This window comes from Bombina bombina, chromosome 6 (assembly GCF_027579735.1).
Source record: "Bombina bombina isolate aBomBom1 chromosome 6, aBomBom1.pri, whole genome shotgun sequence".
In the NCBI taxonomy this organism is placed as follows: Eukaryota; Metazoa; Chordata; class Amphibia; order Anura; family Bombinatoridae; genus Bombina; species Bombina bombina.
Window position 1 is genome coordinate 101,475,637 of NC_069504.1, and position 20,403 is coordinate 101,496,039.

Here is a 20,403-nt window from a genome sequence, read left to right on the forward strand (position 1 = left end):
AGAAGCGGCATTAAGGGTCGTTATTGTTTCCTGTGGACAGGCTACTCATTAGAGCGGAGGAAAATTTCTTTTGTAACCGGAGAAACGGAAGTGAGGTGAGGGGGGGGAAGGAAAGCCTATAGGAGTGCTTACAGGTTATTTTGTCAGTACATCCGACAAAGCTCATTGAAATACAGAGCAAGAAATTGGCCAATGACTTTAAAGGGACTGTAAACTTTCTTAATTATTAAGCACTATATTTATTTATTTTTATCATCTCAATATAATCATTATAGTTTGCAGAGTGTAAGCGCAACGGAAGCGATTAAAACACAATAATTTTTTTTTATTTTTTTTTTACCTCCTCTGTCCGCCCATGCAGCCTGAGTAAAATCTATATCAAAGTCAGTGCTGCAGGGCAGTTACGTCACCTAATAGACTTCCTCCTCCCATCTCTATACCCAGAGCGCGCATTCTGTCTTACTTCACGCATGCGCAAATACTGACCGCTCTATCAGAAACACAGAATCGCAATGCACTAGGAAGCATTGCGATTCTGTGTATAATGAACTCTGTATTGCAGTGCGCATGCGCAAGTCAAGAGGGAACGCGCGCTCTGAGGAAAAAAGAAGACGGACGTTCGAACGGCAGTTGGATTCTGGCTGTCTGACGGAACTATTGGAAAAAAAGGTTTTTTAGATAGGCGGCCAGAAAAGGCTATGTTGGCAATAATTATTATAAATGTTTTAAACGCTTCCACTGCGCTTTTTCTCTGCATTTGTATAATAAATTAATTATCATGTTGTACTTAAACATTATGTTTTAACTAAACAAAAGTTTACAGTCCCTTTAATTGAACGACAGGTGCCGACACACTCAGTGATTTTATGAAATAAATGTGCCTACTTTTACTGTAATTTTACTCTGAGAAGACTGCAGAACCATGAAACTCCTACATACTGATCTATGTATGGATCATATGTTCAGGCACTTTATATATTTCCCTAATTGGCCACAGCAAAAGAAGTAAGATAAACCACATTCCAGAGGTTTTACAAGGAGTGCGTCCCAGGCTAGCAAAACAATGCATATTTTTCTAACAGAACAAGTTTTAATTGTTTTTTAAGACATTTATTTTGTACACAGATCTTTTGCAATACAGTGAATATTTTTTAATGCATAAACAAAATGAATTTAAAGGGACAGTCTATACCTAAGTAATCTTAAAGTCTTACCTAAGACTAAACTGCAAACAGTCTGCTGCACATTTTCTATATCATGCAGCAGGAATGGTAAAAAAAAAAGGCCAGAAACAATATTCATTTTAAAATAACTTTTACTGTTCTTGCTGCATGATATAGAGTGTAGGAGACTATTTGCAGTTTAATATAAAGGTAAGACTTTAAGATGACTAAGGTGTAGACTGTCTCTTTAATGTCCTTTTAAAATGTTATGTATTCAAAACATGCACACATTTATTTAGACAGACACTGAAAAATGTACATTCTTAAAATGCTTTATTTTCTTTTAATTAAATCTAGATGTTTTCTGTGTTGCTGTTATTGAAATTTCATTGGCAACAACATTAATGAAAATAGGTGACGCTCAAGCGTGGTCATACCTCTGACAAGGTCCACGTCAATGAGATCTGGTTTGACATGTCCTGTTTTCTTTGGTTTGTTTCTTAAACCCTGCAAAAAAAAAAAAAAAAAAAAAAGAAATGCAAAGAGGAATCATGAAAAATGAGACGTGAAACATGGTTTGCAGAATTGATCGATCACAATTTGGCAAGGAAGTAAGGTTACGCTAGGATGTCATTTTCTGTGTAAAGTTTAACCAATATTAGATACTTAATTAAGCTATAAAAACATAATTTATGCTTACCTGATAAATTCCTTTCTCCTGTAGTGTAGTCAGTCCACGGGTCATCATTACTTATGGGATATTAACTCCTCCCCAACAGGAAGTGCAAGAGGATCACCCAAGCAGAGCTGCTATATAGCTCCTCCCCTCTACGTCACACCCAGTCATTCGACCGAGAACCAAACGAGAAAGGAGAAACTATAGGGTGCAGTGGTGACTGGAGTATAAATTAAAATTTAGACCTGCCATAAAAAACAGGGCGGGCCGTGGACTGACTACACTACAGGAGAAAGGAATTTATCAGGTAAGCATAAATTATGTTTTCTCCTGTTAAGTGTAGTCAGTCCACGGGTCATCATTACTTATGGGATACCAATACCAAAGCTAAAGTACACGGATGACGGGAGAAACAGGCAGGATCTTTATACGGAAGGAACCACTGCCTGAAGAACCTTTCTCCCAAAAACAGCCTCCGAAGAAGCAAAAGTGTCAAATTTGTAAAATTTGGAAAAAGTATGAAGAGAAGACCAAGTTGCAGCCTTGCAAATCTGTTCAACAGAGGCCTCATTCTTAAAGGCCCAAGTGGAAGCCACAGCTCTAGTAGAATGAGCTGTAATCCTTTCAGGAGGTTGCTGTCCAGCAGTCTCATAGGCTAAACGTATTATGCTACGAAGCCAAAAAGAGAGAGAGGTAGCCGAAGCTTTTTGACCTCTCCTCTGACCAGAATAAACGACAAACAGGGAAGAAGTTTGGCGAAAATCTTTAGTTGCCTGTAAATAAAATTTCAGGGCCCGGACTACGTCCAGATTGTGTAGAAGTCGTTCCTTCTTTGAAGAAGGGTTAGGGCACAATGATGGAACAACAATCTCTTGATTGATATTCTTGTTAGTAACTACCTTAGGTAAGAACCCAGGTTTAGTACGCAGAACTACCTTATCTGAATGAAAAATCAGATAAGGAGAATCACAATGTAAGGCTGATAACTCAGAGACTCTATGAGCCGAGGAAATAGCCATTAAAAACAGAACTTTCCAAGATAACAACTTGATATCAATGGAATGAAGGGGTTCAAACGGAACACCCTGTAAAACGTTAAGAACTAAGTTTAAGCTCCACGGTGGAGCTACAGTCTTAAACACAGGCTTAATCCTAGCCAAAGCCTGACAAAAAGCCTGAACGTCTGGAACTTCTGACAGACGTTTGTGTAAAAGGATGGACAGAGCTGAGATCTGTCCCTTTAAAGAACTTGCAGATAAACCCTTTTCTAAACCCTCTTGTAGAAAAGACAATATCCTAGGAATCCTAACCTTACTCCATGAGTAACTCTTGGATTCGCACCAGTGTAAGTATTTACGCCAAATCTTATGGTAAATCTTCCTGGTAACAGGTTTCCTAGCCTGTATTAAAGTATCGATTACTGACTCCGAAAATCCACGCTTTGATAAAATCAAGCGTTCAATTTCCATGCAGTCAGCTTCAGAGAAATTAGATTTTGATGTTTGAAAGGACCCTGAATTAGAAGGTCCTGTCTCAGAGGCAGAGACCAAGGTGGACAGGATGATATGTCCACTAGATCTGCATACCAGGTCCTGCGTGGCCACGCAGGCGCTATTAGAATCACTGATGCTTTCTCCTGTTTGATCCTGGCAATCAAACGAGGAAGCATCGGGAAGGGTGGAAACACATAAGCCATCCCGAAGGTCCAAGGTGCTGTCAAAGCATCTACCAGGACCGCTCCCGGGTCCCTGGACCTGGACCCGTAGCAAGGAAGCTTGGCGTTCTGGCGAGACGCCATGAGATCCATATCTGGTTTGTCCCAACGTCGAAGTATTTGGGCAAAGACCTCCGGATGAAGTTCCCACTCCCCCGGATGAAAAGTCTGTCGACTTAGGAAATCCGCCTCCCAGTTCTCCACTCCTGGAATGTGGATCGCTGACAGGTGGCAAGAGTGAGACTCTGCCCAGCGAATTATCTTTGATACTTCCATCATCGCTAGGGAACTCCTTGTCCCTCCTTGATGGTTGATGTAAGCTACAGTCGTGATGTTGTCCGACTGAAACCTGATGAACCTCCGAGTTGTTAACTGAGGCCAAGCCAGAAGGGCATTGAGAACTGCTCTCAATTCCAGAATGTTTATTGGAAGGAGACTCTCCTCCTGAGTCCATGATCCCTGAGCCTTCAGGGAATTCCAGACAGCGCCCCAACCTAGTAGGCTGGCGTCTGTTGTTACAATTGTCCAGTCTGGCCTGCTGAAGGGCATCCCCCTGGACAGATGTGGCCGAGAAAGCCACCATAGAAGAGAATTTCTGGTCTCTTGATCCAGATTCAGAGTAGGGGACAAATCTGAGTAATCCCCATTCCACTGACTTAGCATGCACAATTGCAGCGGTCTGAGATGCAGGCGTGCAAAAGGAACTATGTCCATTGCCGCTACCATTAAGCCGATTACCTCCATGCATTGAGCCACTGACGGGTGTTGAATGGAATGAAGGACACGGCAAACATTTTGAAGCTTTGTTAACCTGTCTTCTGTCAGGTAAATCTTCATTTCTACAGAATCTATAAGAGTCCCCAAGAAGGGAACTCTTGTGAGTGGTAAGAGAGAACTCTTCTCTTCGTTCACTTTCCACCCATGCGACCTTAGAAATGCCAGTACTAACTCTGTATGAGACTTGGCAGTTTGAAAGCTTGACGCTTGTATCAGAATGTCGTCTAGGTACGGAGCCACCGAAATTCCTCGCGGTCTTAGTACCGCCAGAAGAGAGCCCAGAACCTTTGTGAAGATTCTTGGAGCCGTAGCCAACCCGAATGGAAGAGCTACAAACTGGTAATGCCTGTCTAGGAAGGCAAACCTTAGATACCGGTAATGTTCTTTGTGAATCGGTATGTGAAGGTAAGCGTCCTTTAAATCCACTGTGGTCATGTACTGACCTCTTTGGATCATGGGTAAGATTGTCCGAATAGTTTCCATTTTGAACAATGGAACTCTTAGGAATTTGTTTAGGATCTTTAAATCCAAGATTGGTCTGAAGGTTCCCTCTTTCTTGGGAACCACGAACAGATTTGAGTAAAACCCTTGTCTGTGTTCCGACCGCGGAACCGGATGGATCACTCCCATTAGTAAAAGATCTTGTACACAGCGTAGAAACGCCTCTTTCTTTATCTGGTTTGTTGACAACCTTGAAAGATGAAATCTCCCTTTTGGGGGAGAAGCTTTGAAGTCCAGAAGATATCCCTGAGATATGATCTCTAACGCCCAGGGATCCTGGACATCTCTTGCCCAAGCCTGGGCGAAGAGAGAAAGTCTGCCCCCCACTAGATCCGTTCCCGGATCGGGGGCCCTCACTTCATGCTGTCTTAGGGGAAGCAGCAGGTTTTCTGGCCTGCTTGCCCTTGTTCCAGGTCTGGTTAGGTTTCCAGCCTTGTCTGTAGCGAGCAACAGCTCCTTCCTGTTTTGGAGCAGAGGAAGTTGATGCTGCTCCTGCCTTGAAGTTACGAAAGGCACGAAAATTAGACTGTCTAGCCCTAGGTTTGGCTCTGTCTTGAGGCAGGGCATGGCCTTTACCTCCTGTAATATCAGCGATAATTTCTTTCAAACCGGGCCCGAATAAAGTCTGCCCCTTGAAAGGTATGTTAAGTAATTTAGATTTAGAAGTAACATCAGCTGACCAGGATTTTAGCCACAGTGCTCTGCGTGCCTGAATGGCGAATCCGGAATTCTTAGCCGTAAGTTTAGTTAAATGTACTACGGCATCAGAAATAAATGAATTAGCTAGCTTAAGGGTTTTAAGCTTGTGTGAAATCTCATCTATTGGCGCTGAGTCAAGGGTCTCTTCCAGAGACTCAAACCAAAATGCTGCCGCAGCCGTGACAGGCGCAATGCATGCAAGGGGTTGCAATATAAAACCTTGTTGAACAAACATTTTCTTAAGGTAACCCTCTAACTTTTTATCCATTGGATCTGAAAAAGCACAGCTATCCTCCCCCGGGATAGTGGTACGCTTAGCTAAAGTAGAAACTGCTCCCTCCACCTTAGGGACCATTTGCCATAAGTCCCGTGTGGTGGCGTCTATTGGAAACATTTTTCTGAATATAGGAGGGGGTGAGAAAGGCACACCGGGTCTATCCCACTCCTTAGTAACAATTTCAGTAAGTCTCTTAGGTATAGGAAAAACGTCAGTACTCGTCGGTACCGCAAAATATTTATCCAACCTACACATTTTCTCTGGGATTGCCACTGTGTTACAATCATTCAGAGCCGCTAATACCTCCCCTAGCAGTACACGGAGGTTTTCTAGCTTAAACTTAAAATTTGAAATGTCTGAATCCAGTCTATTTGGATCAGATCCGTCACCCGCAGAATGAAGCTCTCCGTCCTCATGTTCTGCAAATTGTGACGCAGTATCAGACATGGCCCTAGCATTATCAGCGCACTCTGTTCTCACTCCAGAGTGATCTCGTTTACCCCTAAGTTCTGGCAATTTAGACAAAACTTCAGTCATAACATTAGCCATGTCCTGTAGAGTGATTTGTAATGGCCGCCCTGATGTACTTGGCGTTACAATATCACGCACCTCCCGAGCGGGAGATGCAGGTACTGACACGTGAGGCAAGTTAGTCGGCATAACTTCCCCCTCGTTGTCTGGTGAATGATGTTCAACATGTACAGATTGATTTTTATTTAAAGTAGCATCAATGCAATTAGTACATAAATTTCTATTGGGCTCCACCTTGGCTTTTGCACATATTGAACAGAGAGATTCCTCTGAGTCAGACATGTTTAACAAACTAGCAATTAGACTAGCAAGCTTGGAAATACTTTTCAACTAAATTTACAAGCAATATGTAAAACGTTACTGTGCCTTTAAGAAGCACAGAAAAAAACTATGACAGTTGAATAACAATAAACCGGATTAGTTATAAAAAACAGAATTTATGTTTACCTGATAAATTACTTTCTCCAACGGTGTGTCCGGTCCACGGCGTCATCCTTACTTGTGGGATATTCTCTTCCCCAACAGGAAATGGCAAAGAGCCCAGCAAAGCTGGTCACATGATCCCTCCTAGGCTCCGCCTACCCCAGTCATTCGACCGACGTTAAGGAGGAATATTTGCATAGGAGAAACCATATGATACCGTGGTGACTGTAGTTAAAGAAAATAAATTATCAGACCTGATTAAAAAACCAGGGCGGGCCGTGGACCGGACACACCGTTGGAGAAAGTAATTTATCAGGTAAACATAAATTCTGTTTTCTCCAACATAGGTGTGTCCGGTCCACGGCGTCATCCTTACTTGTGGGAACCAATACCAAAGCTTTAGGACACGGATGATGGGAGGGAGCAAATCAGGTCACCTAGATGGAAGGCACCACGGCTTGCAAAACCTTTCTCCCAAAAATAGCCTCAGAAGAAGCAAAAGTATCAAACTTGTAAAATTTGGTAAAAGTGTGCAGTGAAGACCAAGTCGCTGCCCTACATATCTGATCAACAGAAGCCTCGTTCTTGAAGGCCCATGTGGAAGCCACAGCCCTAGTGGAATGAGCTGTGATTCTTTCGGGAGGCTGCCGTCCGGCAGTATCGTAAGCCAATCTGATGATGCTTTTAATCCAAAAAGAGAGAGAGGTAGAAGTTGCTTTTTGACCTCTCCTTTTACCGGAATAAACAACAAACAAGGAAGATGTTTGTCTAAAATCCTTTGTAGCATCTAAATAGAATTTTAGAGCGCGAACAACATCCAAATTGTGCAACAAACGTTCCTTCTTCGAAACTGGTTTCGGACACAGAGAAGGTACGATAATCTCCTGGTTAATGTTTTTGTTAGAAACAACTTTTGGAAGAAAAACAGGTTTAGTACGTAAAACCACCTTATCTGCATGGAACACCAGATAAGGAGGAGAACACTGCAGAGCAGAAAATTCTGAAACTCTTCTAGCAGAAGAAATTGCAACCAAAAACAAAACTTTCCAAGATAATAACTTAATATCAACGGAATGTAAGGGTTCAAACGGAACCCCCTGAAGAACTGAAAGAACTAAGTTGAGACTCCAAGGAGGAGTCAAAGGTTTGTAAACAGGCTTGATTCTAACCAGAGCCTGAACAAAGGCTTGAACATCTGGCACAGCTGCCAGCTTTTTGTGAAGTAACACAGACAAGGCAGAAATCTGTCCCTTCAGGGAACTTGCAGATAATCCTTTTTCCAATCCTTCTTGAAGGAAGGATAGAATCTTAGGAATCTTAACCTTGTCCCAAGGGAATCCTTTAGATTCACACCAACAGATATATTTTTTCCAAATTTTGTGGTAAATCTTTCTAGTTACAGGCTTTCTGGCCTGAACAAGAGTATCGATAACAGAATCTGAGAACCCTCGCTTCGATAAGATCAAGCGTTCAATCTCCAAGCAGTCAGCTGGAGTGAGACCAGATTCGGATGTTCGAACGGACCTTGAACAAGAAGGTCTCGTCTCAAAGGTAGCTTCCATGGTGGAGCCGATGACATATTCACCAGATCTGCATACCAAGTCCTGCGTGGCCACGCAGGAGCTATCAAGATCACCGACGCCCTTTCCTGATTGATCCTGGCTACCAGCCTGGGGATGAGAGGAAACGGCGGGAATACATAAGCTAGTTTGAAGGTCCAAGGTGCTACTAGTGCATCCACTAGAGCCGCCTTGGGATCCCTGGATCTGGACCCGTAGCAAGGAACTTTGAAGTTCTGACGAGAGGCCATCAGATCCATGTCTGGAATGCCCCACAGTTGAGTGACTTGGGCAAAGATTTCCGGATGGAGTTCCCACTCCCCCGGATGCAATGTCTGACGACTCAGAAAATCCGCTTCCCAATTTTCCACTCCTGGGATGTGGATAGCAGACAGGTGGCAGGAGTGAGACTCCGCCCATAGAATGATTTTGGTCACTTCTTCCATCGCCAGGGAACTCCTTGTTCCCCCCTGATGGTTGATGTACGCAACAGTTGTCATGTTGTCTGATTGAAACCGTATGAACTTGGCCCTCGCTAGCTGAGGCCAAGCCTTGAGAGCATTGAATATCGCTCTCAGTTCCAGAATATTTATCGGTAGAAGAGATTCTTCCCGAGACCAAAGACCCTGAGCTTTCAGGGATCCCCAGACCGCGCCCCAGCCCATCAGACTGGCGTCGGTCGTGACAATGACCCACTCTGGTCTGCGGAAGGTCATCCCTTGTGACAGGTTGTCCAGGGACAGCCACCAACGGAGTGAGTCTCTGGTCCTCTGATTTACTTGTATCCTCGGAGACAAGTTTGTATAGTCCCCATTCCACTGACTGAGCATGCACAGTTGTAATGGTCTTAGATGAATGCGCGCAAAAGGAACTATGTCCATTGCCGCTACCATCAAACCTATCACTTCCATGCACTGCGCTATGGAAGGAAGAGGAACGGAATGAAGTATCCGACAAGAGTCTAGAAGTTTTGTTTTTCTGGCCTCTGTCAGAAAAATCCTCATTTCTAAAGAGTCTATTATTGTTCCCAAGAAGGGAACCCTTGTTGACGGAGATAGAGAACTCTTTTCCACGTTCACTTTCCATCCGTGAGATCTGAGAAAGGCCAGGACGATGTCCGTGTGAGCCTTTGCTTGAGGAAGGGACGACGCTTGAATCAGAATGTCGTCCAAGTAAGGTACTACAGCAATGCCCCTTGGTCTTAGCACAGCTAGAAGGGACCCTAGTACCTTTGTGAAAATCCTTGGAGCAGTGGCTAATCCGAAAGGAAGCGCCACGAACTGGTAATGCTTGTCCAGGAATGCGAACCTTAGGAACCGATGATGTTCCTTGTGGATAGGAATATGTAGATACGCATCCTTTAAATCCACCGTGGTCATGAATTGACCTTCCTGGATGGAAGGAAGAATTGTTCGAATGGTTTCCATTTTGAACGATGGAACCTTGAGAAACTTGTTTAAGATCTTGAGATCTAAGATTGGTCTGAACGTTCCCTCTTTTTTGGGAACTATGAACAGATTGGAGTAGAACCCCATCCCTTGTTCTCCTAATGGAACAGGATGAATCACTCCCATTTTTAACAGGTCTTCTACACAACGTAAGAATGCCTGTCTTTTTATGTGGTCTGAAGACAACTGAGACCTGTGGAACCTCCCCCTTGGGGGAGGCCCCTTGAATTCCAGAAGATAACCTTGGGAGACTATTTCTAGCGCCCAAGGATCCAGAACATCTCTTGCCCAAGCCTGAGCGAAGAGAGAGAGTCTGCCCCCCACCAGATCCGGTCCCGGATCGGGGGCCAACATTTCATGCTGTCTTGGGAGCAGTGGCAGGTTTTTTGGCCTGCTTTCCCTTGTTCCAGCCTTGCATTGGTCTCCAAGCTGGCTTGGCTTGAGAAGTATTACCCTCTTGCTTAGAGGACGTAGCACTTTGGGCTGGTCCGTTTCTACGAAAGGGACGAAAATTAGGTTTATTTTTGGCCTTGAAAGGCCGATCCTGAGGAAGGGCGTGGCCCTTACCCCCAGTGATATCAGAGATAATCTCTTTCAAGTCAGGGCCAAACAGCGTTTTCCCCTTGAAAGGAATGTTAAGTAGCTTGTTCTTGGAAGACGCATCAGCTGACCAAGATTTCAACCAAAGCGCTCTGCGCGCCACAATAGCAAACCCAGAATTCTTAGCCGCTAACCTAGCCAATTGCAAAGTGGCGTCTAGGGTGAAAGAATTAGCCAATTTGAGAGCATTGATTCTGTCCATAATCTCCTCATAAGGAGGAGAATCACTATCGACCGCCTTTACCAGCTCATCGAACCAGAAACACGCGGCTGTAGCGACAGGGACAATGCATGAAATTGGTTGTAGAAGGTAACCCTGCTGAACAAACATCTTTTTAAGTAAACCTTCTAATTTTTTATCCATAGGATCTTTGAAAGCACAACTATCTTCTATGGGTATAGTGGTGCGTTTGTTTAAAGTGGAAACCGCTCCCTCGACCTTGGGGACTGTCTGCCATAAGTCCTTTCTGGGGTCGACCATAGGAAACAATTTTTTAAATATGGGGGGAGGGACGAAAGGAATACCGGGCCTTTCCCATTCTTTATTTACAATGTCCGCCACCCGCTTGGGTATAGGAAAAGCTTCTGGGAGCCCCGGGACCTCTAGGAACTTGTCCATTTTACATAGTTTCTCTGGGATGACCAACTTGTCACAATCATCCAGAGTGGATAATACCTCCTTAAGCAGAATGCGGAGATGTTCCAACTTAAATTTAAACGTAATCACATCAGGTTCAGCTTGTTGAGAAATGTTCCCTGAATCAGTAATTTCTCCCTCAGACAAAACCTCCCTGGCCCCATCAGACTGGTTTAGGGGCCCTTCAGAACCATTATTATCAGCGTCGTCATGCTCTTCAGTATCTAAAACAGAGCAGTCGCGCTTACGCTGATAAGTGTGCATTTTGGCTAAAATGTTTTTGACAGAATTATCCATTACAGCCGTTAATTGTTGCATAGTAAGGAGTATTGGCGCGCTAGATGTACTAGGGGCCTCCTGAGTGGGCAAGACTCGTGTAGACGAAGGAGGGAATGATGCAGTACCATGCTTACTCCCCTCACTTGAGGAATCATCTTGGGCATCATTGTCATTGTCACATAAATCACATTTATTTAAATGAGAAGGAACTCTGGCTTCCCCACATTCAGAACACAGTCTATCTGGTAGTTCAGACATGTTAAACAGGCATAAACTTGATAACAAAGTACAAAAAACGTTTTAAAATAAAACCGTTACTGTCACTTTAAATTTTAAACTGAACACACTTTATTACTGCAATTGCGAAAAAATATGAAGGAATTGTTCAAAATTCACCAAAATTTCACCACAGTGTCTTAAAGCCTTAAAAGTATTGCACACCAAATTTGGAAGCTTTAACCCTTAAAATAACGGAACCGGAGCCGTTTTTAACTTTAACCCCTTTACAGTCCCTGGTATCTGCTTTGCTGAGACCCAACCAAGCCCAAAGGGGAATACGATACCAAATGACGCCTTCAGAAAGTCTTTTCTATGTATCAGAGCTCCTCACACATGCGACTGCATGTCATGCCTCTCAAAAACAAGTGCGCAATACCGGCGCGAAAATGAGGCTCTGCCTATGATTTGGGAAAGCCCCTAAAGAATAAGGTGTCTAAAACAGTGCCTGCCGATATAATCTTATCAAAATACCCAGATTAAATGATTCCTCAAGGCTAAATATGTGTTAATAATGAATCGATTTAGCCCAGAAAAAGTCTACAGTCTTAATAAGCCCTTGTGAAGCCCTTATTTACTATCTTAATAAACATGGCTTACCGGATCCCATAGGGAAAATGACAGCTTCCAGCATTACATCGTCTTGTTAGAATGTGTCATACCTCAAGCAGCAAGAGACTGCTCACTGTTCCCCCAACTGAAGTTAATTCCTCTCAACAGTCCTGTGTGGAACAGCCATGGATTTTAGTAACGGTTGCTAAAATCATTTTCCTCATACAAACAGAAATCTTCATCTCTTTTCTGTTTCTGAGTAAATAGTACATACCAGCACTATTTTAAAATAACAAACTCTTGATTGAATAATAAAAACTACAGTTAAACACTAAAAAACTCTAAGCCATCTCCGTGGAGATGTTGCCTGTACAACGGCAAAGAGAATGACTGGGGTAGGCGGAGCCTAGGAGGGATCATGTGACCAGCTTTGCTGGGCTCTTTGCCATTTCCTGTTGGGGAAGAGAATATCCCACAAGTAAGGATGACGCCGTGGACCGGACACACCTATGTTGGAGAAACCAAATTTACCCGGTAAAAGCATAAATTTAGCGAAGGATTGCACTCATTAGTAATGGATGATTAACCCTTAATATCAGAAAAAACGTATAATAATTGAAAATATAAGCGTTTTTATCACAGTCAAAGCACAGTCTCACAGGTCTGCTGTGAGTGATTACCTCCCTCAAAATAAGTTTTGAAGACCCCTGAGCTCTGTGGAGACGTTCTGGATCATGCAGGGAGAGAAGGCAGACTTGTGACTGAATTTCTGATGCGTAGCAAAAGCGCCAAAATAGGCCCCTCCCACTCACATACAACAGTGAGGGAAGCTCAGAGAAACTGTTTTATTTTAAAATAAACGACAGCCATGTGGAAAATAACGCCCAAAACAATTTTTCACCAAGTACCTCAGATAATTAAACGATTTAACATGCCAGCAAACGTTTAAAATCTAATTTATGAAATGTCATTAAAAGCCTGCTGCTAGTCGTTCACACTGCAAGTTAGGCTAAAAGTTATATGCATACAGTATTATTCCAGTGAAGTGCCATTCCCCAGAATACTAAAGTGTAAACATACATACATATCAGCCTGATACCAGTTGCTACTACTGCATTTAAGGCTGTACTTACATTATATCAGTATTGGCAGTATTTTCTCAGTCAATTCCATTCCTTAGAAAATAATATACTGCAACATACCTCTTTGCAGGTGAACCTGCCCGCTGTCCCCTGATCTGAAGTTTACCTCACTCCTCAGAATGGCCGAGAACAGCAAATGGATCTTAGTTACGTCGGCTAAGATCATACAAAACTCAGGTAGATTCTTCTTCAAATTCTGCCTGAGAAGAAAACAACACACTCCGGTGCCGTTTAAAATAACAAACTTTTGATTGAAGATATAAAAACTAAGTATAATCACCACAGTCCTCTCACACATCCTATCTATTAGTTGGGTGCAAGAGAATGACTGGGTGTGACGTAGAGGGGAGGAGCTATATAGCAGCTCTGCTTGGGTGATCCTCTTGCACTTCCTGTTGGGGAGGAGTTAATATCCCATAAGTAATGATGACCCATGGACTGACTACACTTAACAGGAGAAATGAGTCAAACTCCCTGGCTGCATTTCTTGTCTGACTTCATACAATACACTGTCAGACTTAGTCAAAATCTGCATAGAGCAGAATGTGTAGGTTTCTGGTCTCATTTGTAGATGTTTATGCTGTTTCAACTGCAGACAAATATAACTACTTATAGAAGAAATGTTTCATTCCTTTTTTTATATAGAAAATTAATTAATGACAGTCCTTTTGCTGTAAGTTATTAAGACCAGCACTGGTGGGTATGGGCAGAAACCAGTGGCAGTAACTCTCAGAGGGTGAAGGCTTCTCATATTAACAGTGAGACTGGCTACCTATTAATAATGTAAATTTCCATGCAGATAAAGAACAGTGAATATATATTGTGCTTGATATGCTTACTACATCACTGTTTCTCAACTTCAGCCTAACACTTTTAAAGGATATTTCCATATGTCCTCAGGTTAAAGGGTCATAATAAAAAATACATGCTCTAAATTCCTTTGAGGGGTTAAACACGCTGCCGTGCTCTTAAGAATGTATTAAAGTACTACCTTTAATTAGTCACACCAGTGGAGCTACTGATCAGACAAAACAAGGACATTTTAGAAAACTGACTTGCTGACACACACATGCGTGTGCAATAAATGTGTGTGCCACAATGTATTATATATAGTAGAAGAATAGCCTTAAAGGGACAGTCTAGACAAAATTAAAACTTTCATGATTCAGATAGGGCATGTAATTTTAAAAAAACTTTCCAATTTACTTTTATCATCCATTTTGCTTTGTTCGCTTTGTCATTCTTTGTTGAAACTTGAAAGCTAAACCTTAGGTAGTCTCATATGCTAATGTATAAGCTTTTGAAGGCCCCCTCACTTATCTCAGTGCATTTTGACAGGTTTTTTCATAGCTAGACAGAGCTAGTTCATGTGTGCCATATAGATAACATTGAGCTCACTCCCGTGGAGTTATTTATGAGTCAGCACTGATTCGCTAAAATATAAAAGTCTGTCAAAATAACTGAAATAAGGGGGCAGTCTGCAGAGGCTTAAATACATGGTAATCACAGAGGTAAAAAGTGTATTGATATAACTGTGTTGGTTGTGCAAAACTGGGGAATGAGTACTAAAGGGATTAGTAGATCTTTTTAAACAATAACAATTCTAGGCGTACACTGTCCCTTTAATTTGCATGACAGAAACTAATAAGTACACTGTCCCACACAATATTACACATTATCTCACACACACACACACACAATAGTTAAGCCTTAATATTTTTTCAACTTTTGGATTAATCACAACATGCCATCTATGTTGCTATCATTACTCCTTCACTTGTACCAAAATAAGTGCACCACTGCTTTGCTTTTACCATCACACATGCAATTCACCATAGAAAAAGATGCAGAATTGAATACCCTTAAACTGTGATCAACAAATATATATATATATATATATATATTTATATATATATATATATATATATCAAATCTATCGATCGATCTATCTCGTGGACGGACTGTTATCCGACGGCCACTTAATACACACAGAGAGAAGCGCACGCACAGGAACGAACAACCGGCTCAATACCATTGTTAGCCTGTTCTATGGCGATTTATCACCTGGGTGCAGCTTCTTTTAGCCCAGTAATGCTTGTCACAGAGAAGAATTCTCCTGCAGTATATCAGTCTGATCCCGCCTATTAGGGTCAGTCCAGCGCCGAAATACCAGGCAATTTCTCTCTGAACAAGAAACACAGCAACCCTAGACGATCGACGGCCACTTGTCTGTCGGAATATTATCCATCGGCCACGCTATTATCACACATAAAAGCACTGGCTTGTAGCAAACGTGCCCAATTAGACTACTGTCAGGACAATTGCCTGGGAAAATTCACCATTTTGATATTGCATATTAATCACATATGTCTGTGCTATATAATATAGGGGTAAAATTGACCATGTGAATTTACTTATAGATTCAGGTACACATACACATATATATTATTTATCAGTATTAATATGTAGCTATTAGTTAGTGTTGCTTGTCAGTATATAATTGATTACTGTGAAGTTTTTGTACTTTATCAGAATAATTCATGTATAGTTACTATGATATTCCTAACAACTAACAAGGAAAATGAATGTGAGATGCAGGATTTATTCCTTAGTTAAAAACAGATTCTGTTTCTATCTAGGTAAAGCCTGGGTTACACAAGCACAACATAAAAACAAAGCAGCTATTGTTTTTCTTTAGAGTATGTCTGTGTTCTTCAGTAAAGCAGCTCATTCAAATAAAGGAAAATCAATAAAGCAAACAAATCGTATTGGGATCTCTAGCATTGTGGCATTTTCTTAAGACTTTAGAAATGTATTTCATAAAAAAGACCTAATAATGAAGCAATAAAATGTTCTAATAAGTAAACACATTTTACTTGACACAATGTTCACTGTTAACTAGGGGTTTAACCTTCACAACTGGAGATAAAAAAGTAAGGAATCCAGAGGCCAACCCATGATTGTTAGTGTCCGGTTTTGCCACACTCTACAAGCAGAGGTGAGATGATGCTCAACTTTAAACTTGATAATGGTGATGGCGTCAGATTTTGTGTAGGATGACACATTTTCCCACTTAGGTTTATCATCCTTGTTAAGTCTACCCCTACTAAATTCAGTGCAATCTTTAGTGCTTGTAAATTCTGTTGTCAGACTACCTTGGTCCAGAAAACGTCTTTGGAGTGCCTTCTTGCTTTCCTTACTTAGCTCCTTGCCTGCTGTTGCTCCTGGTCTCAACTAGTCCCCCGGACTTGTCTTGTGTATTATGTTATCTATATTACTTTCTCTTTGTCACTTTTATTGACCCACAAAACTTGGCCTTGTAGTTGACACTAAATTCAAATGATCCTTCAGCACTGAACCTTTCTCACTTAACGCGCTTCCTGGCAGAAACATACGTAAGTGCAAGTTATTCCCTGCCTCTAGGATCCAGACCTTCAACTAAAGGTAACTGTATCAATGAAAACTGACAAACTAAAGACAGACACTACAACACGTGACAGGTTCTGCTTAATTCCAAACAGGTTAATTCAACATGCAGAAACAGCTGCTCACCATATAAATCTCAGCAGAAAGGCACTTTAATTACAGGGAATGCTTACACACGTTAAAAATCCAGTGTTAAGATTAAATATGAAAAAGAGCGACATGTATTACTCAAGCAAAGTAATAGTCATGCCCTAAAGCAGGTTTTTTTTTTATTCTAGGAGTCACTGCTGGGAAATGGTCATTCAGTATTGAAGACACATCTGCAGGGGACCCAACCAAATTATTCTTCAAGCGTGATTATGTTTAGAGTTATGCAATACAGGCTCAAATCATTCTCTGTTAGCCACACAAACCGCAATTGCTGCAGGCCCAGGTTACTTACCAGTCTAATGAACTGACACCACCAAGGGAAAATGTTGTCAAAAAGGTGAATTAGGGAAGCGTGTTATAGTTAAGACGATTTAGAAAACAACCTTATCAATAATCCTTTAAATATTAAACAAAAGAAAGATGTACACATCGATCCTGACTATAGCTTAATTTAGCAACATGAATTCATTCATAATATTATTTAAAAATATATTATTATAACAGATTTATTACACAGCAAACTAGGTTACACTGCAGGTATCTGAAAGAGAGTTGCTGCACATATACAGACACATCAACACTAAAATGCTTTCTGCTATATCAAACTTTATGGAAAAAATATTTAACGTTTATGAATATTGAATAAACTAACTTCAAGAAGTAAGAACAAAAACAAAACACCACAAAAAACTCAATAAAACAAACGTCTTACCTTGATTTCTCTTTGCTCCACAGATTTTTCCCATATTTGCTGGTCATACGCTCCAATCTTAAATAAAAAAAAAAGAAAGAAATGATTTAGGATTGTAAGGACAAAATATGTACTAAAAGCTCCAACTGAATAAATGTAGTTTTTAAACAGTACAGTGGGACGTTACAAACAAATATGTACAGTTACCATTTTCATAAGAGGCTACACTAATTTTACCCAATAATCTGATGATATTAACAAGGTGTCAGTGAAATGCAGCAAACGGTATAAAACATTTCACCTCTAATAAGAAATATGTATTTACAACATGCTGCAGTTAGCAAATAGTCAGGTTATGAAAGTACGGTAATTTAGCAACTATGTTTTTTCTACCTTTTGCAGTGGTAGCAAAGAGATTTGTAAATTTAACTTTAATATACTTTTCAGCAGGCAACAATGCAAATTATTATTGCATTTAAATGGGGACAATGAGCTTTTTTTTTACCAGGGACTAGCTGGGCCCAGACCTGCACCCACTGTTAGTTAAAAAACAAAACAATAAAAAATAGTTTTCACTATACCCTTTCTATGCAAAACAAACATTTAAACATGTTTAAATAGTGTTCTTACAAATTTGCAGTTGAATGCACAATAAATCTAAGAATGAAATGTACAAACGTGTGTTAGAGGTGTTACCAATCATTTGAAATTGCTGTATGCTGTACAGTCAGTACAGAAATTATCTAACAAGACAATTGCTTTGATAACGAGTTATATGTAAGCGCTGCTCCTTAAGGTTTATGTTTGTATATGAAACAACCCTTTTTTATAGAGGTTTAAAACACACAATGCATTTCAGACACAGACACACACACACAATATGCTAAGTCAGTGCTTTCCAAACTGTGTGTCGGGACACACTAGTGTGTCGGCAGCAGTGTGTAGGTGTGTCCCTGCTTCAGCACAAATTTTTTTTTACATTTTTTTTTTGGTTTACGACTTTCCGCCTGCCTGCTACGCATACCACATGGTTGACATATGATTGATACCTAGGGGGGGACAGATCATCTTAACCTATTGGCGCAGCTCAGTGGGAACTGAAACTATTCCCATTGGCGGCACATTGGCTCCTGACTGCACATGTATTCTCCTTAATTGGCTCGTGACTGCATGTATAGTCAGTGAGTGGGACAGCAGTGTGTTTGCAGCATGGGCAGTAGTCAATCGGACTCACCGAGCTCTGAGGGCGGCAGCTTAAACGATGAGCTGAAGTCAGTAGGGTTTTTTTTTTTTCAACTAGCTCCCAGTAGTGCATTGCTGCTCCTGCTCTTGATATATGGATAGGAAGTGGAAGCTTAAAAATGCTTGATGATGAAATGCAAGTGTCTTTATATAATATTCCACCAAATATTCAGAAATTGTGTTCATCCCATCAACCTCATACATCCCATTAAAATAGTAAGTAGCAATTGGTGGTGTTAAACTTTTTTTTAATTCTTGCACATACTTACTGTTACTTGTAAATACATTTTGTTATTATATAATTTATGTATGTGTCCGTATCTCTTAAAACAAGTTAGTTTCACCTCCTTTTTGCTAGTACAACTGAATTACTGTGTCGCGAAATTATGTAGGTTTAAGTGTGTCGCCAACATGAAAAGTTTGGAAAGCTCTGTGCTAAGTAATAATCAGTTCAAATCTACTCAAATAGTAATGAATTGCACCCATAAGTAAATATCAGGAATCCTAGAAAACACCATATTTTAATACTATTTAGATGTTATTCAACATTTAAATTTCTATTCCACAGATAGAAGAAAACAAGATGCTCACTTATGAACCAGATCTGATATTTAGTATAGAAAAATAATATACTTTAACTAAAACACTGTGTACTTCAGTAATGTAGGTCAAATTAAAGGGACAATAAATTCCAAACTAAAATTTCATTCTGTTTATGAATCATGAAAGTTTAAACACATTTTATAAGGAAACAGCTCTTACTGATCGTGTGTGTAAGAGTCCATAGTGCATGCATACGAGTCTGTGATTGGTTGATGGCTGTCATGTCATACAAGGTGCCGTTATATGTAAGGACATTTTTAAATTTGTCAGAATAAAAAACTGCTCATTTAAAAGTCACAGTAAGTATTTGTTTGTGATGCAATTCTACTGTATTTCCTTGTCATTAAAAGGGGATATGAAATACACAAAAAAAAAAAAATCAACATTCAGACAGAGCATACATTTTAAACAACTTTTCAATCCACTTCTATTTAATTTACTGAACCCTCTTTGTATCCTTTGTTGAAAAGCATACCTAGGTAGGCTCAGGAGCCGCAGTGCACTACTGGGAGCTTGCTGCTGTTTGGTGGCTGCACATACAGTATATGCCTCTTGTCACTGGCCCACCTGTGTTCAGCTAGCTCTCAGTAGTGCATTGCTACTCATTCAACAAAGGATATCAAAAGAATGAAGTAGAATTGATAATAGTAAATTGAAAAATGGTCTAAAACCTGTATTCTCCGAATCATTAAAGAACATTTTTGGATTTCACGTTCCTTTTAGATATCTGACTGTGAGGCTATAAGAAATCATTGTAAACATAGAAGGAATTTGCTGAGTAACATCAATAAATAATTAAATAAAAACACAACTTATTTATGAGCACAGAACATAAAAAGCAGTTATCACATCATTTAAAGCCAGTTAGAACAAGCATACAAGCTCAACTCTGCATATATGAGTGGGGATTATTACTATCACAATTTAGATATGAATTTATAAAATACTAGTCCTAAAGCCCGTGTACACGGGCCAATTTTTTAGGTACCGCGGTTCCAACCCTTGCTCGCTCTCTCCTCCCTCTCTTTCGAGTTCTC

At 40.7% G+C, this 20,403-nt stretch overlaps 1 protein-coding gene across 3 annotated transcripts in view; it reads right to left on the reverse strand.

Moving 5' to 3' along the window:
* Nucleotides 1-20,403, reverse strand: part of PHTF2 (putative homeodomain transcription factor 2) — a 522,887-nt gene that overhangs the window by 221,336 nt on the left and 281,148 nt on the right. For 2 of the 3 annotated variants that reach the window (XM_053716526.1, XM_053716524.1), the window contains exons 3-5: nt 17,543-17,599; nt 17,123-17,134; nt 1,601-1,670 (exon numbers count right to left, since the gene is read on the reverse strand). In XM_053716526.1, the coding sequence (XP_053572501.1) occupies nt 1,601-1,670; nt 17,123-17,134; nt 17,543-17,599 (139 nt within the window). The remainder of the gene's footprint in view (nt 1-1,600; nt 1,671-17,122; nt 17,135-17,542; nt 17,600-20,403) is intronic. The other variant, XM_053716525.1, reaches the window with a different exon arrangement.